At 30.6% G+C, this 22,575-nt stretch overlaps 11 protein-coding genes and 2 non-coding genes across 13 annotated transcripts; 3 read left to right on the top strand and 10 right to left on the bottom strand.

The window, feature by feature from the left end:
• Nucleotides 1-308: 308 nt before the first annotated feature.
• On the top strand, nt 309-2,749 carry PPL_09364 (uncharacterized protein; the record flags this gene model as incomplete). Its single annotated transcript, XM_020580159.1, has 5 exons — nt 309-409; nt 497-716; nt 801-986; nt 1,064-1,402; nt 1,469-2,749. 5 exons carry the CDS (start codon nt 309-311, stop codon nt 2,747-2,749), a joined length of 2,127 nt encoding a protein of 708 aa, XP_020429992.1.
• Nucleotides 2,750-3,053: 304 nt separating this feature from the next.
• On the bottom strand, nt 3,054-4,558 carry PPL_09363 (uncharacterized protein; the record flags this gene model as incomplete). The annotated part of the gene is made up of 2 exons (XM_020580158.1): nt 3,054-3,833; nt 3,902-4,558. The coding sequence occupies 2 exons, from the start codon at nt 4,556-4,558 to the stop codon at nt 3,054-3,056; spliced, it is 1,437 nt and encodes a 478-aa protein (XP_020429991.1).
• Nucleotides 4,559-5,004: 446 nt separating this feature from the next.
• Nucleotides 5,005-5,782, bottom strand: PPL_09362 (uncharacterized protein; the record flags this gene model as incomplete). The annotated part of the gene is made up of 3 exons (XM_020580157.1): nt 5,005-5,456; nt 5,530-5,670; nt 5,731-5,782. 3 exons carry the CDS (start codon nt 5,780-5,782, stop codon nt 5,005-5,007), a joined length of 645 nt encoding a protein of 214 aa, XP_020429990.1.
• A 679-nt stretch (nt 5,783-6,461) lies between these two features.
• Nucleotides 6,462-6,533, top strand: PPL_09361. Its single transcript has one exon. It is a non-coding gene; the product is annotated as a tRNA-Asp (tRNA).
• A 360-nt stretch (nt 6,534-6,893) lies between these two features.
• PPL_09360 (uncharacterized protein) lies at nt 6,894-7,485 on the bottom strand (the record flags this gene model as incomplete). The annotated part of the gene is made up of 3 exons (XM_020580156.1): nt 6,894-6,945; nt 7,191-7,292; nt 7,439-7,485. 3 exons carry the CDS (start codon nt 7,483-7,485, stop codon nt 6,894-6,896), a joined length of 201 nt encoding a protein of 66 aa, XP_020429989.1.
• Nucleotides 7,486-7,877: 392 nt separating this feature from the next.
• On the bottom strand, nt 7,878-8,060 carry PPL_09359 (uncharacterized protein; the record flags this gene model as incomplete). The annotated part of the gene is made up of 1 exon (XM_020580155.1): nt 7,878-8,060. The coding sequence occupies one exon, from the start codon at nt 8,058-8,060 to the stop codon at nt 7,878-7,880; it is 183 nt and encodes a 60-aa protein (XP_020429988.1).
• Nucleotides 8,061-8,126: 66 nt separating this feature from the next.
• PPL_09358 (uncharacterized protein) lies at nt 8,127-9,861 on the bottom strand (the record flags this gene model as incomplete). The annotated part of the gene is made up of 2 exons (XM_020580154.1): nt 8,127-8,203; nt 8,226-9,861. The coding sequence occupies 2 exons, from the start codon at nt 9,859-9,861 to the stop codon at nt 8,127-8,129; spliced, it is 1,713 nt and encodes a 570-aa protein (XP_020429987.1).
• Nucleotides 9,862-10,863: 1,002 nt separating this feature from the next.
• On the bottom strand, nt 10,864-12,579 carry PPL_09357 (uncharacterized protein; the record flags this gene model as incomplete). Its single annotated transcript, XM_020580153.1, has 1 exon — nt 10,864-12,579. The coding sequence occupies one exon, from the start codon at nt 12,577-12,579 to the stop codon at nt 10,864-10,866; it is 1,716 nt and encodes a 571-aa protein (XP_020429986.1).
• A 560-nt stretch (nt 12,580-13,139) lies between these two features.
• On the bottom strand, nt 13,140-14,680 carry PPL_09356 (uncharacterized protein; the record flags this gene model as incomplete). Its single annotated transcript, XM_020580152.1, has 4 exons — nt 13,140-13,151; nt 13,543-13,825; nt 14,053-14,335; nt 14,437-14,680. 4 exons carry the CDS (start codon nt 14,678-14,680, stop codon nt 13,140-13,142), a joined length of 822 nt encoding a protein of 273 aa, XP_020429985.1.
• A 238-nt stretch (nt 14,681-14,918) lies between these two features.
• Nucleotides 14,919-14,991, bottom strand: PPL_09355. The gene has a single exon. It is a non-coding gene; the product is annotated as a tRNA-Ala (tRNA).
• Nucleotides 14,992-15,262: 271 nt separating this feature from the next.
• sf3a3 (C2H2-type zinc finger-containing protein) lies at nt 15,263-17,300 on the top strand (the record flags this gene model as incomplete). Its single annotated transcript, XM_020580151.1, has 6 exons — nt 15,263-15,462; nt 15,538-15,686; nt 15,773-15,953; nt 16,057-16,657; nt 16,741-16,953; nt 17,058-17,300. 6 exons carry the CDS (start codon nt 15,263-15,265, stop codon nt 17,298-17,300), a joined length of 1,587 nt encoding a protein of 528 aa, XP_020429984.1.
• Nucleotides 17,301-17,365: 65 nt separating this feature from the next.
• Nucleotides 17,366-19,552, bottom strand: abcG1 (ABC transporter G family protein; the record flags this gene model as incomplete). The annotated part of the gene is made up of 6 exons (XM_020580150.1): nt 17,366-17,451; nt 17,533-17,699; nt 17,923-18,022; nt 18,087-18,965; nt 19,030-19,236; nt 19,312-19,552. 6 exons carry the CDS (start codon nt 19,550-19,552, stop codon nt 17,366-17,368), a joined length of 1,680 nt encoding a protein of 559 aa, XP_020429983.1.
• An 880-nt stretch (nt 19,553-20,432) lies between these two features.
• Nucleotides 20,433-22,507, bottom strand: ndufv1 (NADH-quinone oxidoreductase subunit NuoF; the record flags this gene model as incomplete). Its single annotated transcript, XM_020580149.1, has 5 exons — nt 20,433-20,513; nt 20,599-20,645; nt 20,717-21,800; nt 21,884-22,056; nt 22,447-22,507. The coding sequence occupies 5 exons, from the start codon at nt 22,505-22,507 to the stop codon at nt 20,433-20,435; spliced, it is 1,446 nt and encodes a 481-aa protein (XP_020429982.1).
• Between the last annotated feature and the right edge of the window lie 68 nt (nt 22,508-22,575).

The following is a 22,575-nucleotide window of genomic DNA, read 5'->3' as shown; positions in this document are numbered from 1 at the left end:
CGCCTTTTTGTCTCAAAGCAATCCTTTATTAATAATTAAATGTGTTGGAATGATGATCAACTATTGATGTTATATTATCTACAAAATAATAAAGATTTTAAAAATAATTAAAGATTTTTAAAAAATAAATAAATAAAATAGTAAAATAATAATAATAATAGTTTAAAAAAGTAATATTGAAATATTTACTTAAGTTTTAATAATAATAATTAGTAAATTGTTTAAAGTTATTATCAAATATAATTAGTTAGTTGTTTATTTCATAATTAGATGTTGATTAGTTAATAAATTAATAAATAATTATAATTATGACAATTGAAGACGGAGTAAAAGATATATTGAAAAAGATTGTCAAAGTATGGGATGAACTTGGTGTTGAAAATAACTATAGAGTACAACAATGTGATCAGTATGTATTATAATAAAAATCAATATTGTAATGAACTTTCTAATGATTATTAATATTTAATCTCGTCAATCTTATAATATAATATAGAGCATCACAACAAGTCATAAATCTCTATAACAATCTTTTAAAGAAAGAAGAGAAATATAAAGATGATGTAATCAAAGAGATCTTGGCTGGATTGGAATCGATTTGTTCAATGTCCACAGAGTTGGGTGAGACTGTAAAGGATACCAACAAACCATTGGCCAATATGAATCTATTACAGAGATCTTCTTATATTGAATCTCAACTTAGTACTTTAAGAAAGGTATATTTATTAATCAATAATAACTACTAATAGATATTAGTATATTAAAAACCTTACTAACTAAACATATATATATATATATAGAGAACAGAAGATAGAGTTGCTCTCATTGAAGATCTAGAAGCAACAATTGAAGATATCTCAAAGGAATTGGAATTGAAAGACTTGAATCAATCGCATATGAATGAGAGTGACATCAATGGAAATGATTATTCAATGGAGAAGATTTCTTCACTTCAAAAGAAATTAAAGAAATTACAAGTTCAACGTGTATGTATAAAAAAATAATATTGTTTTTAATTGATTGATGTTTATTAATATATCCAAACAATACTATAATTCTATAGAATGAAGCATTTATTAAAGTTAAACAATTATGTTTGGTAATCGTCGAATTGTGGACAGAATTGAGAATTGCACCAGATACCGAATTTGAATTGTCGATCGTAAAGATGTCCGATACCAACGAAGGAAAGTCATCACCTATTTCACTGTGTTTGGCAACGATCACCGTACTCTCACAAAAGATTGACAAGTTACAAATCATCAAGAAAGAAAACGAAGCGATGGTCACTGAATATGCACAAAAGATCACTATACTCTGGGATAAACTCGAAGTACCCGAAGATGAACGTGAATCATTCTTTGCTAAAACAGCTGGTTTAGGAATGGATGTTGTTGAAGCCGTAAGTTTTTAGTTATTATTAATATAATGAAATAGCTAACTAAATTAATTATAATATTATATTTAGTGTCAAGAAGAATTATATAGAGTCGAAGAATTGAGAAGAGCAAGTTTATCAGAGTTGATAGAGAGATGTAAAGCTAATATTGTAGAGATTTACTCTATTATTCATTGGCCGTTGGAGAGAATCGATGAGTTGGTGGAGGATACACTCGATGGCAGTGAGGAGCACCTGGAGTTGTTGGAAGCCGAGGAGGATCGTGCGCGTCAAGTCTACGAGATTTCAAAGCCGTTGATTACGCTGATCGAGAAGCGTGAGGAGATTAGAAATTCAAAGATTGAATACGAGCAGACGGTTCTCGGTGACAAAGAGCGATTGCTCTCGAAGAAGTTTGATCGTGGAAGATTCATTCAGGAGGAGAAACTGAGAAAAGCCATTCAAAAGTTGCCAGCCGTCGAGGAGAAGCTGAGAAAGGAGTTGGTAGAGTGGCAAAAGACACACGGTGAACCGTTTGCCTACGATGGATTCGACTATCTCGATCTGATGGATCAGCAAGCCGACAACGACAGAATCAAGCGTGACCTCGAAAAAATGAGAAAAGACAAAGAGAAGCAATCGAAACTGAACGACGATTCACACAAGCTCGGTGGAAATGGAGCTGGAAATGGTGGTGCCAATAGTACTGCCGCCAAGAAGCTTAATACCGTTGCCAAGACACCTGTTAAATCTAGCGCTGCTTCGACTGCCGCCTCCAAAACAGTGGGAGTTGTAGGCGGTCCAACCACTCCATCGACACCAAGAAACGTCAGTTCATTGTTTATCAAGAAACAACAGTTGCAAGCACAACAATCGACTTCCTCGCAAACCGGAAACAATGGCCACTCGGAGGAATCATCGATGGTACAGTCGCCATTCGTAGAGAGAATCGGAAAGAAACGTGCTCCACTCTCGCCAATCTCCAATCAGCTGAATGGCATGAGTGCTGGAGGTAATATCAGTGAGAATGGACATGTCGTAAAGAAAAAGATAGTCACCATTCAAACGAATCCAGTGGTTGTCACCGGTGGTTCCACCAGCTCGGCCGCAGCCAATAATCTTCTTAGAAAGAAACAATTGGCATCGTCACCATTGAAGAATACAAAGACAACGTCATCCACAACATCCGTCAAATCAACATTGTTGAACAAACCAAAATCCACAACATCCTCAAAAACTACAACAACATCCTCATCTTTACCAAAACTTCCAGCTTCGCTATTACAACAACCTTTATTTAATCACGACCAATCCATCGTCTGTCACTATCAATATGATAATGAAGATTTAATTATGAATGAAGAGATATAGAAACGAATCAATCACATTTATCTACATATTCACCACCATACAATACCATCATCATTCTTATCAAACAGTTTCACACACCTGTCTCTTCTATCAATAATTTTTGTATAATTTTGATTTTCTCCAAAAGAAAATCAAGCACCAAACAAACATGAACATTCTCTTACGGATAAATAATAATAACAATGCAAATCAAACCAACCAATAGCTCCAATGATACTAATAAACTTTGGAAATATTTATATTTATATAATTTTAAAAACTAAATAAAAATTTTATTTATTTCACAATTTTACAGATAGATAGTTTAAGGTTGTTGTTGAATTGAAGTTGGTTTAATATTGTAGGTTTTAATGATGGCAATGGAGACGGGTGCCAACATCTGACAGATATCACTAATCATAAAAGGAATAGATACACCGAATTGATCTTGAATCAAACGATTGGATATCATCCATCCCAAATCACTGTGAATCTTGACCATGGCATCCAAGAAAATCAAACGTGGGATAGGATAAACAAATTGATTGTATCTCTCCAATAGCTTTGAGAATACATTCCATTCGATGAATGCAGTCGCTGCACCAGTCGCCCACATTCCAACACGATGAATCATTTCGGTAAGAGCTTGATCGGATGCCTCGGCAATCGAGAAGACCTTTCCACCTCGAGGTGCCTCTATTAGTTTCTTTAGATTTCTAATCTTCAAATAGCTACGACGGTAAAACAACCAATTGAGATTATCAATCTCAAAGAACTTGTTTCCGATGATCATTGGTTGAGGTGGGCCTTCTGATTCCAATGGTAATGGTTGTTTCAGCAGTGCTTTGGTAAGCTCCATCATACCGAAAGCTGGATCACCCATCAAATGTGGACATTCAAACTTGTTTCCACCAACTGAAATTAACTCTTTACAATCTAAAATAACATCCAAAGCATATTTATAGTAAAGACATTTATGATTGAATGCCAACAACTTTAAATCTACTGATCTTTCAAATTGAGCACCATCATAAACTCTAGATGCTAGGTATTGGTTGTAAATATCAAATACTGCTGTTTTTGCTAATGGTATAATTAATCTTTCCTTTAAATAACAGAAGTATTAATAAAATAAACATTAATTTCAATATAATTAAACAACAATATACTTACTTGATATGCTGATCTTTCAATTAATTTATGTCTATGGGCAAATTGTACAGAATTCCATAGAGTTCTTTTCAAAGAATTTGGAAAGTCCTCTTGAAATTCTTGATATTTTACTGCAGTTGCTATTTGATTGGCCAACTCTTCACTTTGAATTTGAAGATTCGACGATGATTTTGATTGTTGAATTGGTTGTGATTTTAACAGAGGTGAGTGTTGAAGATGTGGTTTTGGTGGCGACAAGAACTGTGGATGAAGTTTAGGAGAGGGAGGATGTTGTGAACTCAATCTAGGTGAGACTGGGAATTGTGATGTTAGTCTTGGAGAATGAATAATATGCTGTGAATTCAGTCTTGGTGATGGCTGAACGTGTTGCGACGATAGTCTTGGAGAAGCTGGATTCTGGTGGTGTAGTAAGAGTTGATGCTGTGGATGATGAACTCTTGGTGACGAAGGAAACTGCGAACCTAGTCTTGGTGATGCTGGAAACTGTGAACCTAGTCTTGGCGATGCAGGAAACTGAGAGTTTAATCTAGGTGATACTGGGTGCGGCATCAACTTTGGTGAAGCTGGTAACTGTGGATTACCAGAAGAGAGTCTAGGTGAAGGTGGATAATGAATTTTAATATTATTTATAGTTTTATTTTTAATAATAGGTTCCATTTTTTTATTTGAATAAATTCTTATTTCTTATTAATACTAACTAATACAATCAATTTCAGAATAAAATTAACTACTTACAACCTGACCTTCTTCTAATTTATTACTCAACTTCCTTTCCAAGTTTAGTTTTTTTTTAAATAATAACCATTCATTAACATAATTTAATTATTGATTAATCTTTAATAATAGCCAAATCGATCAAATTCTTAACAGATATAGGTTAAAAAAAGAGGTTAATTTAGAAAAAAAGTGACCACACCTTAAATCTTTTTTTAGAGAATGTTTTTTTTTATCGATAATAACACACTCACACCTTGATTATTTGATTTTATTCAATCACATCTCAAAGAGATTAGATTAAAATAGTTTTTCTTTTGTAAACAAATAAATGTCAGGTGATATCATATTTTATTTTTTTATTAACAATTAAAATATTTAACATTTAATTATGATCTTGTTGTTATTTTTGATAATGAATAATGATATTTCTTTTTGGATAGACTTTGTTTCCATGTTTCATGAGTACCCGTACCAATTTCAGGTTGATCCTCACCAAATGTAAATGCTACAATCAAATCTGATTTCGAAATTTTAGTATTCCTGTTGTGGAAACCATTGGATGATGTATCTAATATTGCACCTTTTTCTTTAGCTTGGATGATCTGGCCAATTGGGTCGACACACATAATAGATTCGAATTGATCATGATACATATTTGATATTCTTCCTGGATTCTTATACCAATCTATACTTCCAGTATCAAGGTATTGATATCTCCTTTTATAACAAACATCATCATCGTCATCATCGATTTCTGTATCTACAATCGGACATGGCAAGTATAAAATCAATTTAAATCTATTTGGATCATTTAAAAATCTATCCACAACTACATGATCTAAATTCAAAATAGATCAAAATCAATTAAAATCTTTTTTTGTTGTTTTTGTTTTTATAAAATTAATATTTACCTGCCCATGCAGAACCTCCACTTACAACAACAAGTTGTTTATCACCTTCTAAAAGATGGTGAGATTCGATAAATTCATCAAAAGTATCACACATATATTTAAAATGATCCTTTGTTAGCTGTTTGTTTGGATCTCTACCTGCTATAGTTTGAATTAATAATAATTAATATTGAATTATTAAATAAATTTTTTTAAACAAACCTGTTCCTATTACAGCTAATGTAACTATATTCGAGTCTCTTGGGATTGACATTAAATATTATAAATATATCTGTTTTTAATAGAGAAACTTTATCATCAACAGTAATAATAATCGAAAACTTTAATACAGCATAAATTAAACCAGAAATATATTTAAATATATTATAGGATTTAAAAAATAGGATTATGTTGTTTTTTTTTCCGATGGAATGATTATCAAAGGTAGAAAGTAAGGCACCAAAGAAAATAACACATCATTCACTAATACTTTGTTTGCAATGTAAAGTTAAATACTGAAGTTGAGTATTTGATTCAAAGTGATTTTTCTTTTTTAAAGATACTCTTTAATAATTTATCGAAATTTATTAGGGAATTGTAAAAATCTATTAGAATTTGAATAATCACTGTTGTTCAATCTTTCATATTGCAAATCATTAACACTGTAGAGTATGGAATAATTATTATTATTAGGTTTTGTTTGTTTTTGATGGTGTTGGTGAGTGGTTGATAGATAACTCACCTTTGTGGTATCTTCATTCTATATGTGATATGGTTAAATAAAAAAAAGAATGTGTAACCACTCTTGTATTCAAATATAGTAACCTTATTCTAGATAATTAATTTTTAAAAGATTTAATTTTTTCAATTTAAAAAAAATCAAGTTGAACTAGGTCACTTGAAAAAGAACATTTATGTTAAAAAAATAATTGGACGATTTAAAAAACATCAACTCCCTTTTGGTCTAGTGGTGAGGATTTTCGCCTGTCACGCGAAAGGCCCGGGTTCAATTCCCGGAAGGGGAGAATATTTTATAACACAATAAAAAAACAGTTAGTGTTACGCATGCGGAAATTAAAATTGTTTATTAAAAAAACAGTTAGTGGTGGAATGCCATTTTTGATGATCCATAGGTGGTCGTAGATTTGCTTCATTAACCTAATATTAGGATAATATCAATACCTGCAATTTGTTGACTGATCATGAGTCAACAAATCTTTTTTTGCAAAAAAAAAAAAAAAAAAAAAAAAATGCTTCTTAGTGGGTGGTACATGTACTGTATATATCATTTATTTAATCTTTGGAATTAAATGTTAAAATCAATGATATTTTGTAGGGAATTAGAACAGAGTAGATTTTAAAGTTATGTTAGATATGATAAGATTTTAAGTTTGGTTATGAAATAGAGAATTTCCACCACTCCGGGGACTCGTACTTCTAAAAAAATGATTTAAACCCCTATCTCACACATTGTTGGCATGTTTTTTATAAAAATAATTGAAAATAAAGCACCTAAATTTGGTAATCGTACGTAGTTAATTTTGAACCCCCAGCAAGATTCTCATCCTCACTGAAAAACAAAAAAAAATTGGCAGTTGCGTGGCCACCCACAATTTTTTTTTTAATTTTTTTTTTTTTTTTTTAATTTTTTTTTTTTTTTAATTGCCATATCTTGAGCAAACATAGCTTCACTCGACATAAAGTCATCTAATGATTCAATTCTATACTCTAATGCTTCTATATAATTGATATAATCTTCATTTATATCATCTTTATTAATACCACTAATGATAATCGATATAGATTGTTAGTTTAATCAGATAGATAGTATTCATTAAAATTCCTATTTATATTTACCTAATAAGATCAGGTGGTATCAATATCTTTTAAAAACTTTTGATATTGAATCTTTGTCTAACATTCTATTTACTATAGTGCTTTTGATAGTTGTTGTGTAGTGATATGAGTTTCTGGCATATCTTTAATCTAATTAGATTCTGTAGTTCGTCATCGAATGATTTAAAGACATCTCCAATCTCTGATAAAATCAAATCATTCGATTCAATAACCTTATGTAAATTTACAAGTTCTTCTGCTTGACTAAGATCTATAATATAATATTAGTTAGTATAGCTAAAGAGAATAGAATTGAATAGATAAAACTAAATACATGTATTAATAACACCCAGATGGCAATGATTGTAAATCTTGATCGATTGCATTCGACATCTTCAGTGCATGGTGTGGATGTTGTTCGATGTCAAACATCAAGTCGTTCAGCGAGGTGTATGGTTTACCATCTTTGTTGTGGTGAGCAACGAGAGTGTCGATACATCTATATCCAATACCGATGAATCGTCATCTTGATATTAAGTTGTATAGTCACCTGCAAGTGTATGATCAGGTACTAAATCATCATCTTCATCAACACTACCATCATTCTGATTACTAACTAAACCAAAATCATTATTATTACTATTACTATTGATGTTTAATTTATAATCTAATTCATTTAATACATTATTACTACTACTTCTATCATTATCATTCATTTTTGATCATTATTTGATTTCAAAATAGATGTTAATGTGATGAAAATTTTTTTTTCAAATTTTTTTTCAAATTTTTTTCAAATTTTTTTCATTTTTTATTTTTCCGAAATTTGTAAAAACTGAAATAAGTGGGGTACGACTTTCTGGAAGTGAAATATAATCTACCAGCTTGGTCATCGTACAGTATTGATTCCCATAGATTGTGTTCAAATGAATATCTATAATTTTGACTCTTTCCTTGAAGTGAGTAGATATATCTCTTTTGATCATTTCCTTGATGGTAAATCAAATTATGGGTGTTTATATTCATATTAGCTGTCGAGTTATCCAATTGTTTAAATTCATTGGTTTCAATATTGATCTGGTGAAATCCGGTATTTGTTAGAACAAATAAATTACCTTTGCCATCGGTACATGTTGCTTTTTGTTGGAAAATTGGCAATTCAACTGGTAATTCAACTGTTGCTCTGATGTTTATATCGAATTTAATAATCTTTTTATCTGCTGGAATATAACTATAAATGCAGTTGTTGTAGTGGAAAGCTAAATGATGGAAAGTTGAACTTGATATATAGGCAGTTGAATATTTTTCAAATGTTGAATTGTTGATATTGAACCTGTAGATATTAACTATTGTTTTGCTGTGAACATCCAAAAAATAGATATGATCTTTACCATCATAACAAACTGACACCAAATTTAATTCTTCGATCCCTTTCATTTCAATTTCATCATATGTTTGGTTGTCGATTGAATATCTGAAATATTTTCGAACATTTTTAGTGCTAACTCCACTTCCAAATTTATAGAAATGGTTACCAACAACAACACAAGAGAAATATGTAATCTTTGAACCGTTGGTGGAAATGTCTTTTTGTATAAAATGTATATTATTCTGATCTGTTATATCTATGACTGATATTTTACCATTGACATCGGTTGATAAAATACATGACTGTGGTAGTTGGAATGCAAGTTTGAAAGTGGATTGAAGTTGATTTTTGATTAGATGAAGTTGTTGATCATTGGGAATTAGTTGATATTTTTGTAGTTGGTTGGGTTTTACATTATTGTGATTGTTCGATTTCAATTTATTGTTGTGCTCGACAATAAGGTTTAATAAAGAATAGTCATCTTTTTTAGTTTTATCAGAAAAATTCTGAAGATGATAAGTCAAATCGAACAATGTATTGTTATTGTTTTGAATAAATTCTTTGTGGTCAGAACATTGTGATATTGATTTTATTATTGTCGAAGTTTGATAACTTTCCGTTGTATCTGGTGATAATGATGATGATGATAAAGATGTCGCTGTTGTTGCTGTTGTTGGTAGATTTGGTTGAATATTATCAGTATCAGAGTCAGCAATGAATTGGTTTAATTGATGATTCATTAAATTCAATGATTTCATGACTGTGATTTGACTTTCTACGTATTGTTGCAATTGTTGTTTGTTGTCGATGATCGGTTTCTTTAGTTTGTGTTCTTCAACAACAAGGAATTCATGTAGCTCTTTGAATCTACTCGATATCTCATCTTCTGTTTGTTGTAATTGTTCATATTCTTTGACTGCTGACTTTAGTGAATCGAATGTTATTTTAATCTTTGACTGAATATCGAGAAATGATGGTATGTTGCTATTATTATTGATATTGTTATGATTATTTATTTCTGATTTTATTGCATCGATATGCTCGAATGAATGAAGTTTGTGTTGTGGTGCACATGCAGAACACATCAAAACATTGCAATCATTGCATATTAATTCGAAGAATTTATTATGATTTGAACAACTATTCATTTTTTACTTGTTGATTGTTAAATCGAATAAGGATAAAAAGATAGAAACAATATTAAAAAAAAAAAAAACAAAAATTCTTATTTTTTGTTCTACAAAAAGTAAAATTTTATGTTCCCAATTCATTAAATTTGGAGCTTCCAAAAAAAGAAAAAAAAAATGGTTGGTTTCCAAAAAAATAAATAAAAAATAAAATTCTAAAGATGATTGTTGAACTTTACCCGACTAAACTTATGAATTACAATCTATAGTGTATTAAATAAAAAATTTGAATAAAAATTTGACTATTGGACACATATATGGGGGATTCCTAATTAGGAGTTCCTAACTAATGTTAGCTCCAATTTCGCTACATTTTATATAGTGTTCAATATAAAATCTTAGGAAAAGGTTAGGAACAAATTTTTTTGACATATCTTTTCAAACTTGAAGCAAATCAAATTTTATTTTTTGAATAATGATAATCATAACTGTTAAAATGTTTTTATTTTTTCCTAACATACTTTAGAAACTTTCAGAAAACAACTTCCAAATAATTTATAAAGATAACCATTAACTGTGTAAATTAAAATTAAAAGTATCTAATGATTATATAAAAAAAAACAAACAATAAAGTATTTTCTTAAAAAATAAAAGTAAAAATTTGAATAAATATTAGAGAAGTATGATCTTTTGAAAACAATTTTTTTTTATTCTTCATTTTATTTGTTTTTGATTTTATTTCTAATTCTGAAATTGTTAAAGTTCCCTAGGGAACCCCAATGAAAAGAACACAAATAAAAAGATATTATTGTTGAGAGAAGATGAATTAACTATATGAAAATAAGATTTAAACAACATGTCGATCATAATATCTTGAAAGTGATGATTTAAGTTAAAAAAAAAAAAACCTAAATTTTTTAAATTTTTTAAATTTGTAAATTTTATTGGTGACTATTCAACTTTATTCATAGAAGAGAGTCGAGTTGTTTTAAAGTTATGATATGATATGATAAGAGTGTAAGCTTATTTATGAAATAGATGATGTCCACAATATAATCTATTAGCTTGGTCATTTTCCAGTATTGATTTCCATTGATTGTGTTCAAATGAATATCTATAGTTATGACTCTTTCCTTGAAGTGAGTAGATATATCTCTTTTGATCGTTTGCTTGATGGTAAATCAAATTATGGTTGTTTATATTCATATTAGCTATTGATTTATCCAATTGTTTAAATTCGTGGGTTTCGATATTGATCTGGTGAAATCCGGTATTAGTTAGAACAAACAAACTACCATTGCCATCGGTACATGCTGCTTTTTGTTGTTTATTGGGCAATTCAATTGGTAATTCAACTGTTACTTTGGTGCTAATATCGAATTTGATAATCTTGTTGGCCTCTGGTATATAGCTATAAATGCAGTTGTTTCGGTGAAAAGTTAAATGGTGGTAATGTGGATTTGTATTTTCGGCAGTTGAATATTCCTCGAATGTTAAATTGTTGATGTTGAATCTGTAGATATGTAGTTTAGGTTTCATGCAACCGTCCAATAAATAGATATGATCTTTACCATCATAACAAACCGACACATAACCGCACTCCTCTATACCATTCATTTCAATTTCATTATATATTTGGTTGTGGATTGAAAATCTGAAATACTTCCGAGCTTTCGCTTCATCTCCAAATCTATAGAAATGGTTACCAACAACAACAGAAGAGTAAAAACCAAGCTTTGCATCAATAGTGGCATATCCTTGTTGTACGAAATAAATATTATTCTGATCTGTTATATCGATAACTGATATTTTACCATCGACATCGGTTGATAAAATATATGAATCCTGTAGTTGTTGTCGTGGTTGATGTTGTTGTATTACAAGTTTAAAAGTGGATTGAAGTTGATTTTTGATTTGATGTAGTTGTTGATCTTTGATAATCAGTTGGTATTGTTGTAGTTTGTTGTGTTTTACATCAATATGATTGTTCGATTTCAATGTATTGTTGTGTTCAAGTATAAGGTTTAATAATGAATGGTCATCTTTTTTAGTCTTGTTAGAATAATGATTATGAAGATGATCATTAAAACTGAACAATGTATTGTTATTGTTTTGAATAAATTCTTTGTGGTCAGAACATTGTGATATTGATGTTATTATTGTAGATGTTTGGTAACTATCTGTTGTGTCTGTTGCTGCTGATGATGATGATGTTGTTGTTGTTGCTGTTGTTGTTGTTGGTTGAATATTATCAGTATTAGAGTCAGCAATGAATTGGTTTAATTGATGATTCATTAAATTCAATGATTTCATGACTGTGATTTGACTTTCTACGTGTTGTTCCAATTGTTGTTTGTTATCGATGATCGGTTTCTTTAGTTTGTGTTCTTCAACAACAAGGAATTCATGTAGCTCTTTGAATCTACTCGATATCTCATCTTCTGTTTGTTGTAGTTGTTGATATTCTTTGACTGCTGACTTTAGTGAATCGAATGTTATTTTAATCTTTGACTGAATATCGAGAAATGATGGTATGTTGCTATTATTATTGATATTGTTATTGCTATTACTATCATTGTTATTATTATTGATATGATTGTTAATTTCCGATTTTATTCCGTCGATATGATCGAATAAATGAAGTCTATGTTGTGGTACACATGCAGAACACATCAAAACATTGCAATCATAACAAATGAATTCAAATATTCTATTATTATGATTTGAACAACTATTCATTTTTACTTGTTTATTTTTAAACTAACTATGAAATGATAATAATAAAAATCAAGATGTTACTTTTTTATTACAAATGAATCTTATGCTCTATCAAAAAGGATTCATGTTTTTTTTTTTAAAATGATCATTTAAGTTCAAAAAAAAAATAAACTTAGATGTAACCCACAGCCAATCAGTAGCGGATAAAATCTTTTTTTTGTAAAAATATCAACAGGTTTAAATGTTTCAAAACAAGATAAGCGGAACCAATTTCCTTTTTTTTAATTTTATTAATAGCATTGTGTTGAATTGTTTAAAGATATGATAAGCCTACTTTTGAAATATATGATGTCCACAATTTATTCTATCAGCTTGGTCATTTTGTAATATTGATTCAATCTATTGAATTGTTTAAATTCGTGGGTTTCAATATTGAAACCTGATAAAATCTGGTATTCCCGATTTTATTCCATCGATATGATCGAGTAAATGAAGTCTATGTTGATTAAAACATTACAATCATAAAAAATGAATTCGAATGTTTTAGTAAACATGAACAAAATCTAAAAATCTGTTTAATTTTAATAGTCAGCCTATTTAATTAAAGTGTTGGATGTGAAATTTATAAATTTTCATTCATAGACATAGATGATGATAGTTAGAGTGAAATAATAGTAATACAACAAGTAAATAAGCTAAGAGTAATGAAATATTATTTATTTATTATACAATATGTTGGCACATGAAGATCTGTTAGATTGATCATCGAGAAAACAACAAATGGGAGTCAATTCTTGTTGTTTTCTATCGAATAAATGAAATTTCTATCTTTTCCTTGAATTGAGTAAATAAACTGATGATAAATTATTTGGTTTCAACATTGATTCGATGTAATCCCAATTCCGATTGAATATAGAAATTGCCATTGCCATCTGTACATGCTCCTCTTGTAAAGTAATTGGGAATTTAAATTGGCAAACTAACTGTTGTCTTGCTGTTTATATCAAACTTTACAATCTTTTTTGTTTCTGGTGTGAAACTATAGAAATAACCTTTGAGGAGGAATGTAATATGGTGGGAATAAGTGGTGATATCTATTGTTGTGTATCTTTCGAATGTGGAATTGTTGATATTGTATCGGTAGATATAAACTCTATTTTTTCCATGCCCATCAAATAAATAGATATGATCTTGACTATCATAACAAGCTGACATGAAAGAATATTCATCAACACCAATCATTTCATTGATTACAAATGTTTTCGTGCTGATTGAATACTAGGAATATTTGGTTAATTGGTCTGTATTACCACCAAACATATAGTCACCAACTTTGACAATTGAGTTGTAAATATGATAATAAAGATCCATTGTTTTACCTATTATATTGTAGTGTTCGAAATGAATGTTGTTTCGATCTGTAATATTGATGATTGATATTTTATTATTTCTATCAGTTGAGAATATATAGGATTGTTTGTGCTGATGAGATACATTGGACAAATGATGATTGAATTTGATTCTTGATTTGATTGATTTGTTTCGTTTTTGAAAGTTAAATGATATTGTTGTGATGTTGATTGTTGATCATCAAAATTATATAATTTAATAGTTTTGTTGTGTTCAAGTATTTTATCTAAAAGTGAATGATCATCATTGTTGTTTAGATCATCGAAATAGAACAATATATTATTGTTTGATGAAATGAATTCATTGTGATCCGAACATTGTGAAATCGATCGAATTATTGTTGTTATTTGGTAGTTATCTGTTGTATCTGTTTATATTATTGATTGTGAATCAGATTGATCATTGTTATCATTATAATTTGATTTAATGATATTATTGATTGAATTCAATGATTTCATTATTTTGTACAAGTCATGACTTGTTTATCGATTTGTTGTTCTAATTGTTGTTTACTATCGATGATTGGAATCTTTAATCTATGTTCTTCAACAACAAGGAATTCATGTAACTCTTTGAATTTACTTTCGATCTCTTGTTCTGTTTGTTGTAATTGTTTATATTCCACAACTTTTAATTTCAAAGAATCGCATGTTGTTTGAATATTTGTTTGAATATCTTTAATTCTATTAATAACCAATACTACATGTATCATTATTATTATTATTTATTTCATTGTCATTATCTATTTCGTTATTATTATCAGAGTGATTAAAATCTAATTTAATATTATTGATATGATCGAAAGAATGACCTGTGTGTTTTGGTGTGCACATAGAACACATCAAAAAATTTTTGTTTGGAAATTTAAACAATCTTTGGAGACACCTTCAACAATCTTTGTTTGAAAATATGCGCGCATCCTGCCCCTTTTCAAGGAAAGGGATTTTATATGGACTAGAAGGGTATCGATCCCTTTACCTCTCGCATGCTAAGCGAGCGCTCTACCATCTGAGCTACAAGCCCTGTCATGTTTTCAATTTTTATTTTTAAGTATTTGATTTTTTTTTGTATTGATTGTTTTTTTTTTGACCTACTTTTAATGTGTGTCTTTAAAATAATTTGATTCATTTTGTACTTTTATTTATATTAATAAAATTATAATATACCAATTTATTGTAATTTCGTCAATGGTTTTTGAAAATGAGATGTTTTTAATTTAGAACAACAATAATTAATCACCGATTAGTTAAGTTTTTATAATATATTTAGATTGTTATAGCAATATCATTATCAGATGTCATCAACACTGTTGGAGAGAACAAGAGAACTTCATGAATCTATAGAGAGATATGAATTGATGATTGTCGCTGAACAATCAGAGGAACCAAAGACTCAAAAAGACAGTGTAATCCAGAGTCACTGTGTTAATCACTACTTGGAACAATCGATAAAATGTGCCAACGATTTGAAAAAGATATATCAAGATGAAGATGGGTAAGTTAGTTATATCGATATACATAACAAATTGAATGATCATTAATAATTCTAAAAATATATATAACAATTTAGTCAAAGAAAAGCAGATCTATCAGCGATTTCAGGTCAAGGCCCTGCTATCTTTAGTAACTTTTATGATAAACTAAGAGAGTTGAAAGACTATCATAGAAAGTATCCTACTCTAGAAATAGAGAGAATAGGTTCCGTTTTAAATTATACACGTATGATAACAATTTAATAAGAGTTATTAAATATTTACTAACTTCTAACTTTTATAATATGTGATTATCTATTATCGATATTATAGCAACACTTTCATTCTCTGGTAATGAAGCATACGGTAGATTTTTAGATTTAAATGAAATGTTTGAATTATATTTGAACTTGCCATTCGTTCAAAAGAATATCGATTATATCACCTATCTATCATTGTTTAGCAAATTCAATTATAACGATATCTCTAGATTTAAGAATGCTAAATATAAACAGTATGTAAATTATAAATTAAGTTTAGAATAGAATAGATTCAATAAATCTCAAACAACAGATTACTAATTGTTACTATTATATAATGAATGTTATCTATTTTAGATATTTAGATAAACTGTATCAGTATTTAGCATCGTTTATGGAGAGATCACAACCAATGTTTGATATGAAATCAATGAATGAATCAAACGAGAAGGAATTTGAAGATAAATGGAATAATAAAGAGTTTGATCCAAGTGCTGATAATAATAATAATAATAAGAGTGATTCAAACGGTCATAACAACAACAACAATAATAATAGTAATAATAATGATAACAAAAATGAGGAAACTACAGCTGATGAATCAATGGATACTAAAGAAACAACAACAGCAGCAACAGCAACAGCAACAGCAACAACAGATGATACGTCATCACCACTCTATTGTAAAGCATGTAAAAAACTATTTGCATCGGAAAATGTATATAATGGTCATCTGAAAGGAAAGAAACATATCAAGTTGGAGGAACTATTACAAAAGAGTCAATCAGAGAACGGAGGATTGGTCATCGACATGGTGGCATTCAATCATAAATCAAGAAAACCAACTTCACTCTTGGAATACCAAATATCAAAACTAGGTGAGTTACTCGATGATCAAGTACAAGAAACCAAAGAAAGTGTCATTAAGAAACAATCTAGAAGTATTAAGGAAATTGAAGTAAGTATCTTTGTTTTTAAAAAAAAGATACCTATTTTTAAAATATGAATATTAACTAATATTATTATTACTACTACTACTAGGATGATATGAATACAATTGAAAATGAAATCGATGATATCGAGATTGATGATGAACCAATCAAACTTAGAATTGCAAACTATCCAGTAGATTGGAGTGGTAAGCCGATTCCATATTGGGTCTACAAGTTCCATGAACTCGGTGTTGAATATAAATGTGAGATATGTGGTAATCAATCATACTGGGGAAGAAAAGCATACGAAAAACATTTCCAAGTAAGTAATTCACAATATTAATATCAATAGTTAATTAAATATTAAGAGAACTAATTAACTAACTAACAAACAAACAAACTTTTGATCTATTCATAAACTATTAGGAACCAAGACATTCATATGGTATGTCGTGTATTGGTATTCCAAATACACTTCATTTCCACCATATTACAAAGATTAAGGATGCTATGGAGTTGAACAAGAAGATCAAGGAAATCAATGCATCAGTTTCATTCAAATCTGACAAAGACGAAGAGTACGAAGATGAAAATGGTGAGGTTATGAATAAGAAGACCTATGAAATGTTGGCCAGACAAGGTTTAATCAAAAAGAGAAAAGCAAATTAATAATAATAAAAACTGACAAAGATTATTATAATTAAGAGATAATCACAGAGTTATCAATTATTTATTTAATTATTGATTTGTGCTTTTTTTGTTTTAAATTTAATTGGACGACTCTTAAATGAAAGAACTCCATATGCTAAACAACGGAATCCTACAATAAATAAAACTAAAATCCATACATTTCTCCAGTAACTGTTGATGTCATAGTCCATTCTTGCGATGACCTGCTCACCGGTTTGAGTTGGGCAACGACCTCCAATTCTCTCATTATCATGGCAGCTGAATTCGATTCCTGTGAAAGCATTGACAACCGCTGCTTCAATGACATACTTGAAGAACGATAGGTAAGGCATAAAGATCCATCCTCTTGGTACATCGTTTAAATTAATAAAGAATCCACTGAACAAGAAGAACAAGATAATGAATGGAGGTGCCAACGACGTTCCAACAGCAACATTCGGTACGGAACTACTAATCAATACTCCCATTGAAAGAGCGACTTGACTGACCATGACAAGAATCAAAAGGAATTTAAAGAATGGTGCAGCCGCATAGAATGGATAGATTCTCTGGTTCGACATCCAATAAACCATAGTACCCATTATTATTGCAGAGAACATACCAACCAGACAATCGAGTGTTGATTTCGACTAAAAAGAAAGGTAAAGTTGAATAAACACCAGATGCTCTATCTTTTAAGAAAATTGAAATAATTTCTGGAACTTTAAAATAATATTTATAAGTAAATGATATTTTGATTAATAATTACTTGTATTAAATACTTACAAACTTGAACAGTTAGCATAACAGATGGAAAACCTATACCCATAATAACGAATGCTAAAACACCAGTTCTAGATTGGATCGATGTTTGACCGTTTCCCAATTGATAATACACCAATCCACAGAGTAAACCTTGGAAGATAGACGACATGATCTGAATTCTCTGAGACATTGGATTACGTTTGAGGTTTAACAACTCTCTAACCATTAATAACTTGTATTGTTCAAACATAGTTGCTTTCTTGGTTTTGGTGTAGGTGATCTCCTTCTGAGGATGTCTCTCCAATTCTTCGATTGACTGTTTCAAGTGTTGACAATCAGCACTCTCTGAATAAACTTTCTTAAGTCTGATAATCTCCTCCGGTGTTAATTTCTTTGCTCTCTGACTATTACTTTCCATATTGGAAATAGTATCATCTTCGTCGTCATCCTCAATTTGTGTATTGATTAAATCCATGAAAAAGTCTGCAGGATTGGTTTTTGCATTACATTCATAACCGAGTTCGTTAAAGTAATTAACAGCGGTTCTAGCATCGCCATTGTAGATGGTGGCACCTTCTCCCAACAACAATAGTTTGTCGAAAAGCTCGTAGATATTCAATCTAGGTTGATGGATAGTACAGATAACAGTTCTACCGGAATTGGCAAGCTTTCTAATGGCTTTGATGACACTGTAGGAAGTAGAGGCATCCAAACCCGACGTCGGTTCATCGAGGAACAAAACACTTGGACCAGTAAGCAACTCAATAGCGATGGTTACTCTTCTTCTTTCACCACCTGAAATTCCACGGATTTTATCATTTCCGACCAGAGTGTTGGCACATCTTTTCAAACCCATTTCACTAATAACACTTTCAACCTTTTTCATTTTATCTTCATATGCTATAGTTTATCTTTTCAAATTAATTTCAAATCATTACTAAAACAAAGAAAAACAAATACATACAGATATCTCTTGACATTTTAAGTTGAGCATAGAAACTTAGTGTTTCTCTAACGGTCATGGCGGCTGTGAGAGTATCAGATTGTGTGACATAACCACTCAACTTTTTGAATACCTTGTAAGGAGTGGCAGTGGAATTCATCATTAATTTTCCGGTTCCGTTGATTACCAATCTATGAGCCAAGATATCCAAAAGTGTTGTCTTACCAGCTATTATTAAATATAATTGAGTTTGTTTAGAGTGAAATGATAAGAATACTTTTTTTTGAAATTGAGTTTACATACCTCCTGAAGGACCCATAATTGCAAGCATCTCACCTGCCTTCACTGTTCCATTGATATCATGTAAGATCTGTTTGGTGGTCTTTACATTTTTACCTTCACGTTTCTCGACCACATTTACGTAGTGGTTGATTGATTTAAAGGTATAATCGATTCGATTTGCAAAGTTGGTCGATTCATTAGTACCAATCGTTTTACCAATAGGATCGTGATGATCACTATTCTCATTCATTTCAATTTCCATTTATATTTATTATTATTATTCTGATTATTTGTATTGAACATTGATATAAATAGAAATTTAAAAATAAACAGCATTTTATAAGAATATTTTGATCATTTGCCAATCTTTTGGGGTTACAATAAAAATAAAATATCTGGAAGACTCTTTGCAAAATTTCGGGTTTATTTTTTCATTGATGAAAATTTGTGAGTTTAGAAATAAATACTAAATTATTATGTCATTCATTTTCAAAATAGATAAAGTAATTTATTAATCAATATACAGATTTTGCTTATAAAAGTAAAAAAACAATTCCAAATAGGAAATCTGGGAAAGAGGATTCTAATTTTGAATCATATATGATTGAGTGATGGGGAACATAGAAACATTAAAAGTTGTAAAGTTAGTTTGATAACGATTCATAAAAATAGATTTGCTTATAAAAAAACATTAATGGTGCTATAATAAAAATATCAACGTCAAAGTTCATATTCATTTCAACACAATCAACTCTTAAGATTCGATTCATGAAATTTCTGAAATAGGATGAAATCCTAGATTTGGTTAGAAAGGAATCACCTCAAAAACTTTACTAGTAAATTGGTATTTATCGTCACATTCTAAAGAAGATATTATCAATCACTTTTTAAAACCTATTTTTTACAAGGTAATTTCCTATTAAGTAAAAAATATTTGATTTATTAAAACTATAAATACTTCCAAATTCGAGAAATCACAAAATACCAATCAAAAATGAAATGAATCAATTAATAGGGGTTTTTTTTTTTTGTTATAATAAAGTAATTAAGTTTTTAAAATTTCAAGAATTTATTATGTTTGTATGGTATTTTGTATATAAAGTTTGATTTTTAAAATGATTTGATAATATTATATGTGTAGTTTAGAATGGTGATTGTTTCTTATTTGCTTGGAAGTCTTGGATACGTTGTTCAATCTCTGGACGATAATGTCTAATCAAACCCTGTAATATGTTTAAAAAAAAAAAGTTAATATTATGAAAAAATGAAAATTTGAAAAGTTATGGTGGTTTTTTGATTGATAATTACCTGTACAGGCCAAGCAGCAGCATCTCCGAGTGCACAAATGGTGTGACCTATAATGAGAATGTGTCAGAAAATAATTATTCAAAATTCATATAAATCTTATATTAAGTGATAATGTTACCTTCAATTTGACGTGAGATTTCTTCAAGCATATCTACTTCATCGAGCTTAGCGTCACCAGTTACGAGACGTTCGGTGATATCCCATAGCCAACCGGTACCTTCACGACATGGTGAACATTGTCCACACGATTCGTGCTTATAGAATTTCGAGAGACGTGCGATAGCAGCGATAATGTCGGTCGACTTGTCCATGACGATGACGGCGGCAGTTCCAAGACCGGAACGAACACGTCTCAAATCGTCGAAATCCATGAGAACGTCGTCACAGATGTCCTTTGGAATGACAGGGACGGAACTTCCACCTGGAATGACACCGAGCAAGTTGTCCCAACCTCCGATGACACCACCGCAGTGCTTGTCGATCAACTCACGCAATGGAATCGACATTTCCTCCTCGACGGTGCATGGGTTGTTGACGTGACCTGAGATACAGTAGAGCTTGGTTCCGCTGTTCTTTGGACGACCGAAACCGGCGAACCACGAACCACCACGTCTCAAGATGGTCGGTGCAACGGCGACTGTCTCGACGTTGGTGACGGTGGTTGGACAACCGTAGAGACCGGACATCGCTGGGAAGGGTGGCTTTAAACGTGGCTTTCCTTGTTTGCCCTCGAGCGACTCGATCAGCGCGGTCTCCTCACCACAGATGTAGGCACCGGCACCACGATGCACGTAGACATCAAAGTGGTAGCCAGTTCCACAGGCGTTGGCCCCGAGGTAGCCGGCCTTGTAGGCCTCGTCGATGGCCTTCTCGAGGACCTTGGCTTCGTGATGGAACTCACCACGGATATAGATATAGGCGGCGCATGCACGCATGGCGAAACCAGCAATCAAACAACCCTCGATCAACTTGTGTGGGTCGTGACGCATGATCTCACGATCTTTACAGGTACCAGGCTCACCCTCGTCAGCGTTGATCACCAGGTATTGTGGACGACCAGTCGATTGCTTTGGCATAAAAGACCACTTCAAACCCGATGGGAAACCTGCACCACCACGACCTCTAAGACCAGATGCCATCATCTCTTTCAAAATCCAATCTTTACCTTTACCTATAATATCTTTTGTTCTATACCAATCTCCCTAAAAAAAATATAATAATAATCAATCAATTTATTAATTTCATATTTCTTTTTAATTCTAATTTGATTGATTTTTTAACTTACTCTTTTCTCAGCACCTTTCAAATAGACGTCGTGCTCACCATAGAGATTTGTAAAGATACGATCTTGATCTTTCAATCCACCATATGTTTTAATTGATGCATTTTGAACTTGTTGTTGTGGAGTTGGTCCACCTGCTGCTGCTGTTGTATAATTAACCAATGCACTACCAACTACTACTAAAAAATAAACAACAATTAGTATTATATTTCTTACTTTTACTTTTATATTAAATTATATTATTGATATATCTATCATCAGAGTCAATAATAATAATAATCTATATGAACACTTTTTCATAAAACAACAATTATTATGTAGATTCATGAATTTACATGTAGTTTCTATTACTATTATAACATCTAATATTATTATGTTCATTATAATACTATTGTATAATGTAATCCATTATATATTATAACAATATTATTATAAATAATATTGCTATAATAGCATATTGTTGATAGATTTACTGATAGATCGAGTTATCGAGTTATCGAATTATCGATTTATTGATTGATTGAATGATTGATTTGATTTTGATTTTATCGGAAACGATCTATTACCATTGTTACTTGATACTAATTTACAAACATTCTTTAAGGTTGTTGATGAAGTCGATAACATGATTACTTTATTATCAACTCTGTCTTTATAGAATCAAAGCTAACACAAAACTATATATTCTAACTTTC

This window comes from Heterostelium album, assembly GCF_000004825.1.
Source record: "Heterostelium album PN500 unplaced genomic scaffold PPL_scaffold9, whole genome shotgun sequence".
Classification (NCBI taxonomy): domain Eukaryota; phylum Evosea; class Eumycetozoa; order Acytosteliales; family Acytosteliaceae; genus Heterostelium; species Heterostelium album.
The sequence above is the reverse complement of the archived record's forward strand: the minus strand, read 5'-3'. Positions and strand labels throughout refer to the sequence as shown.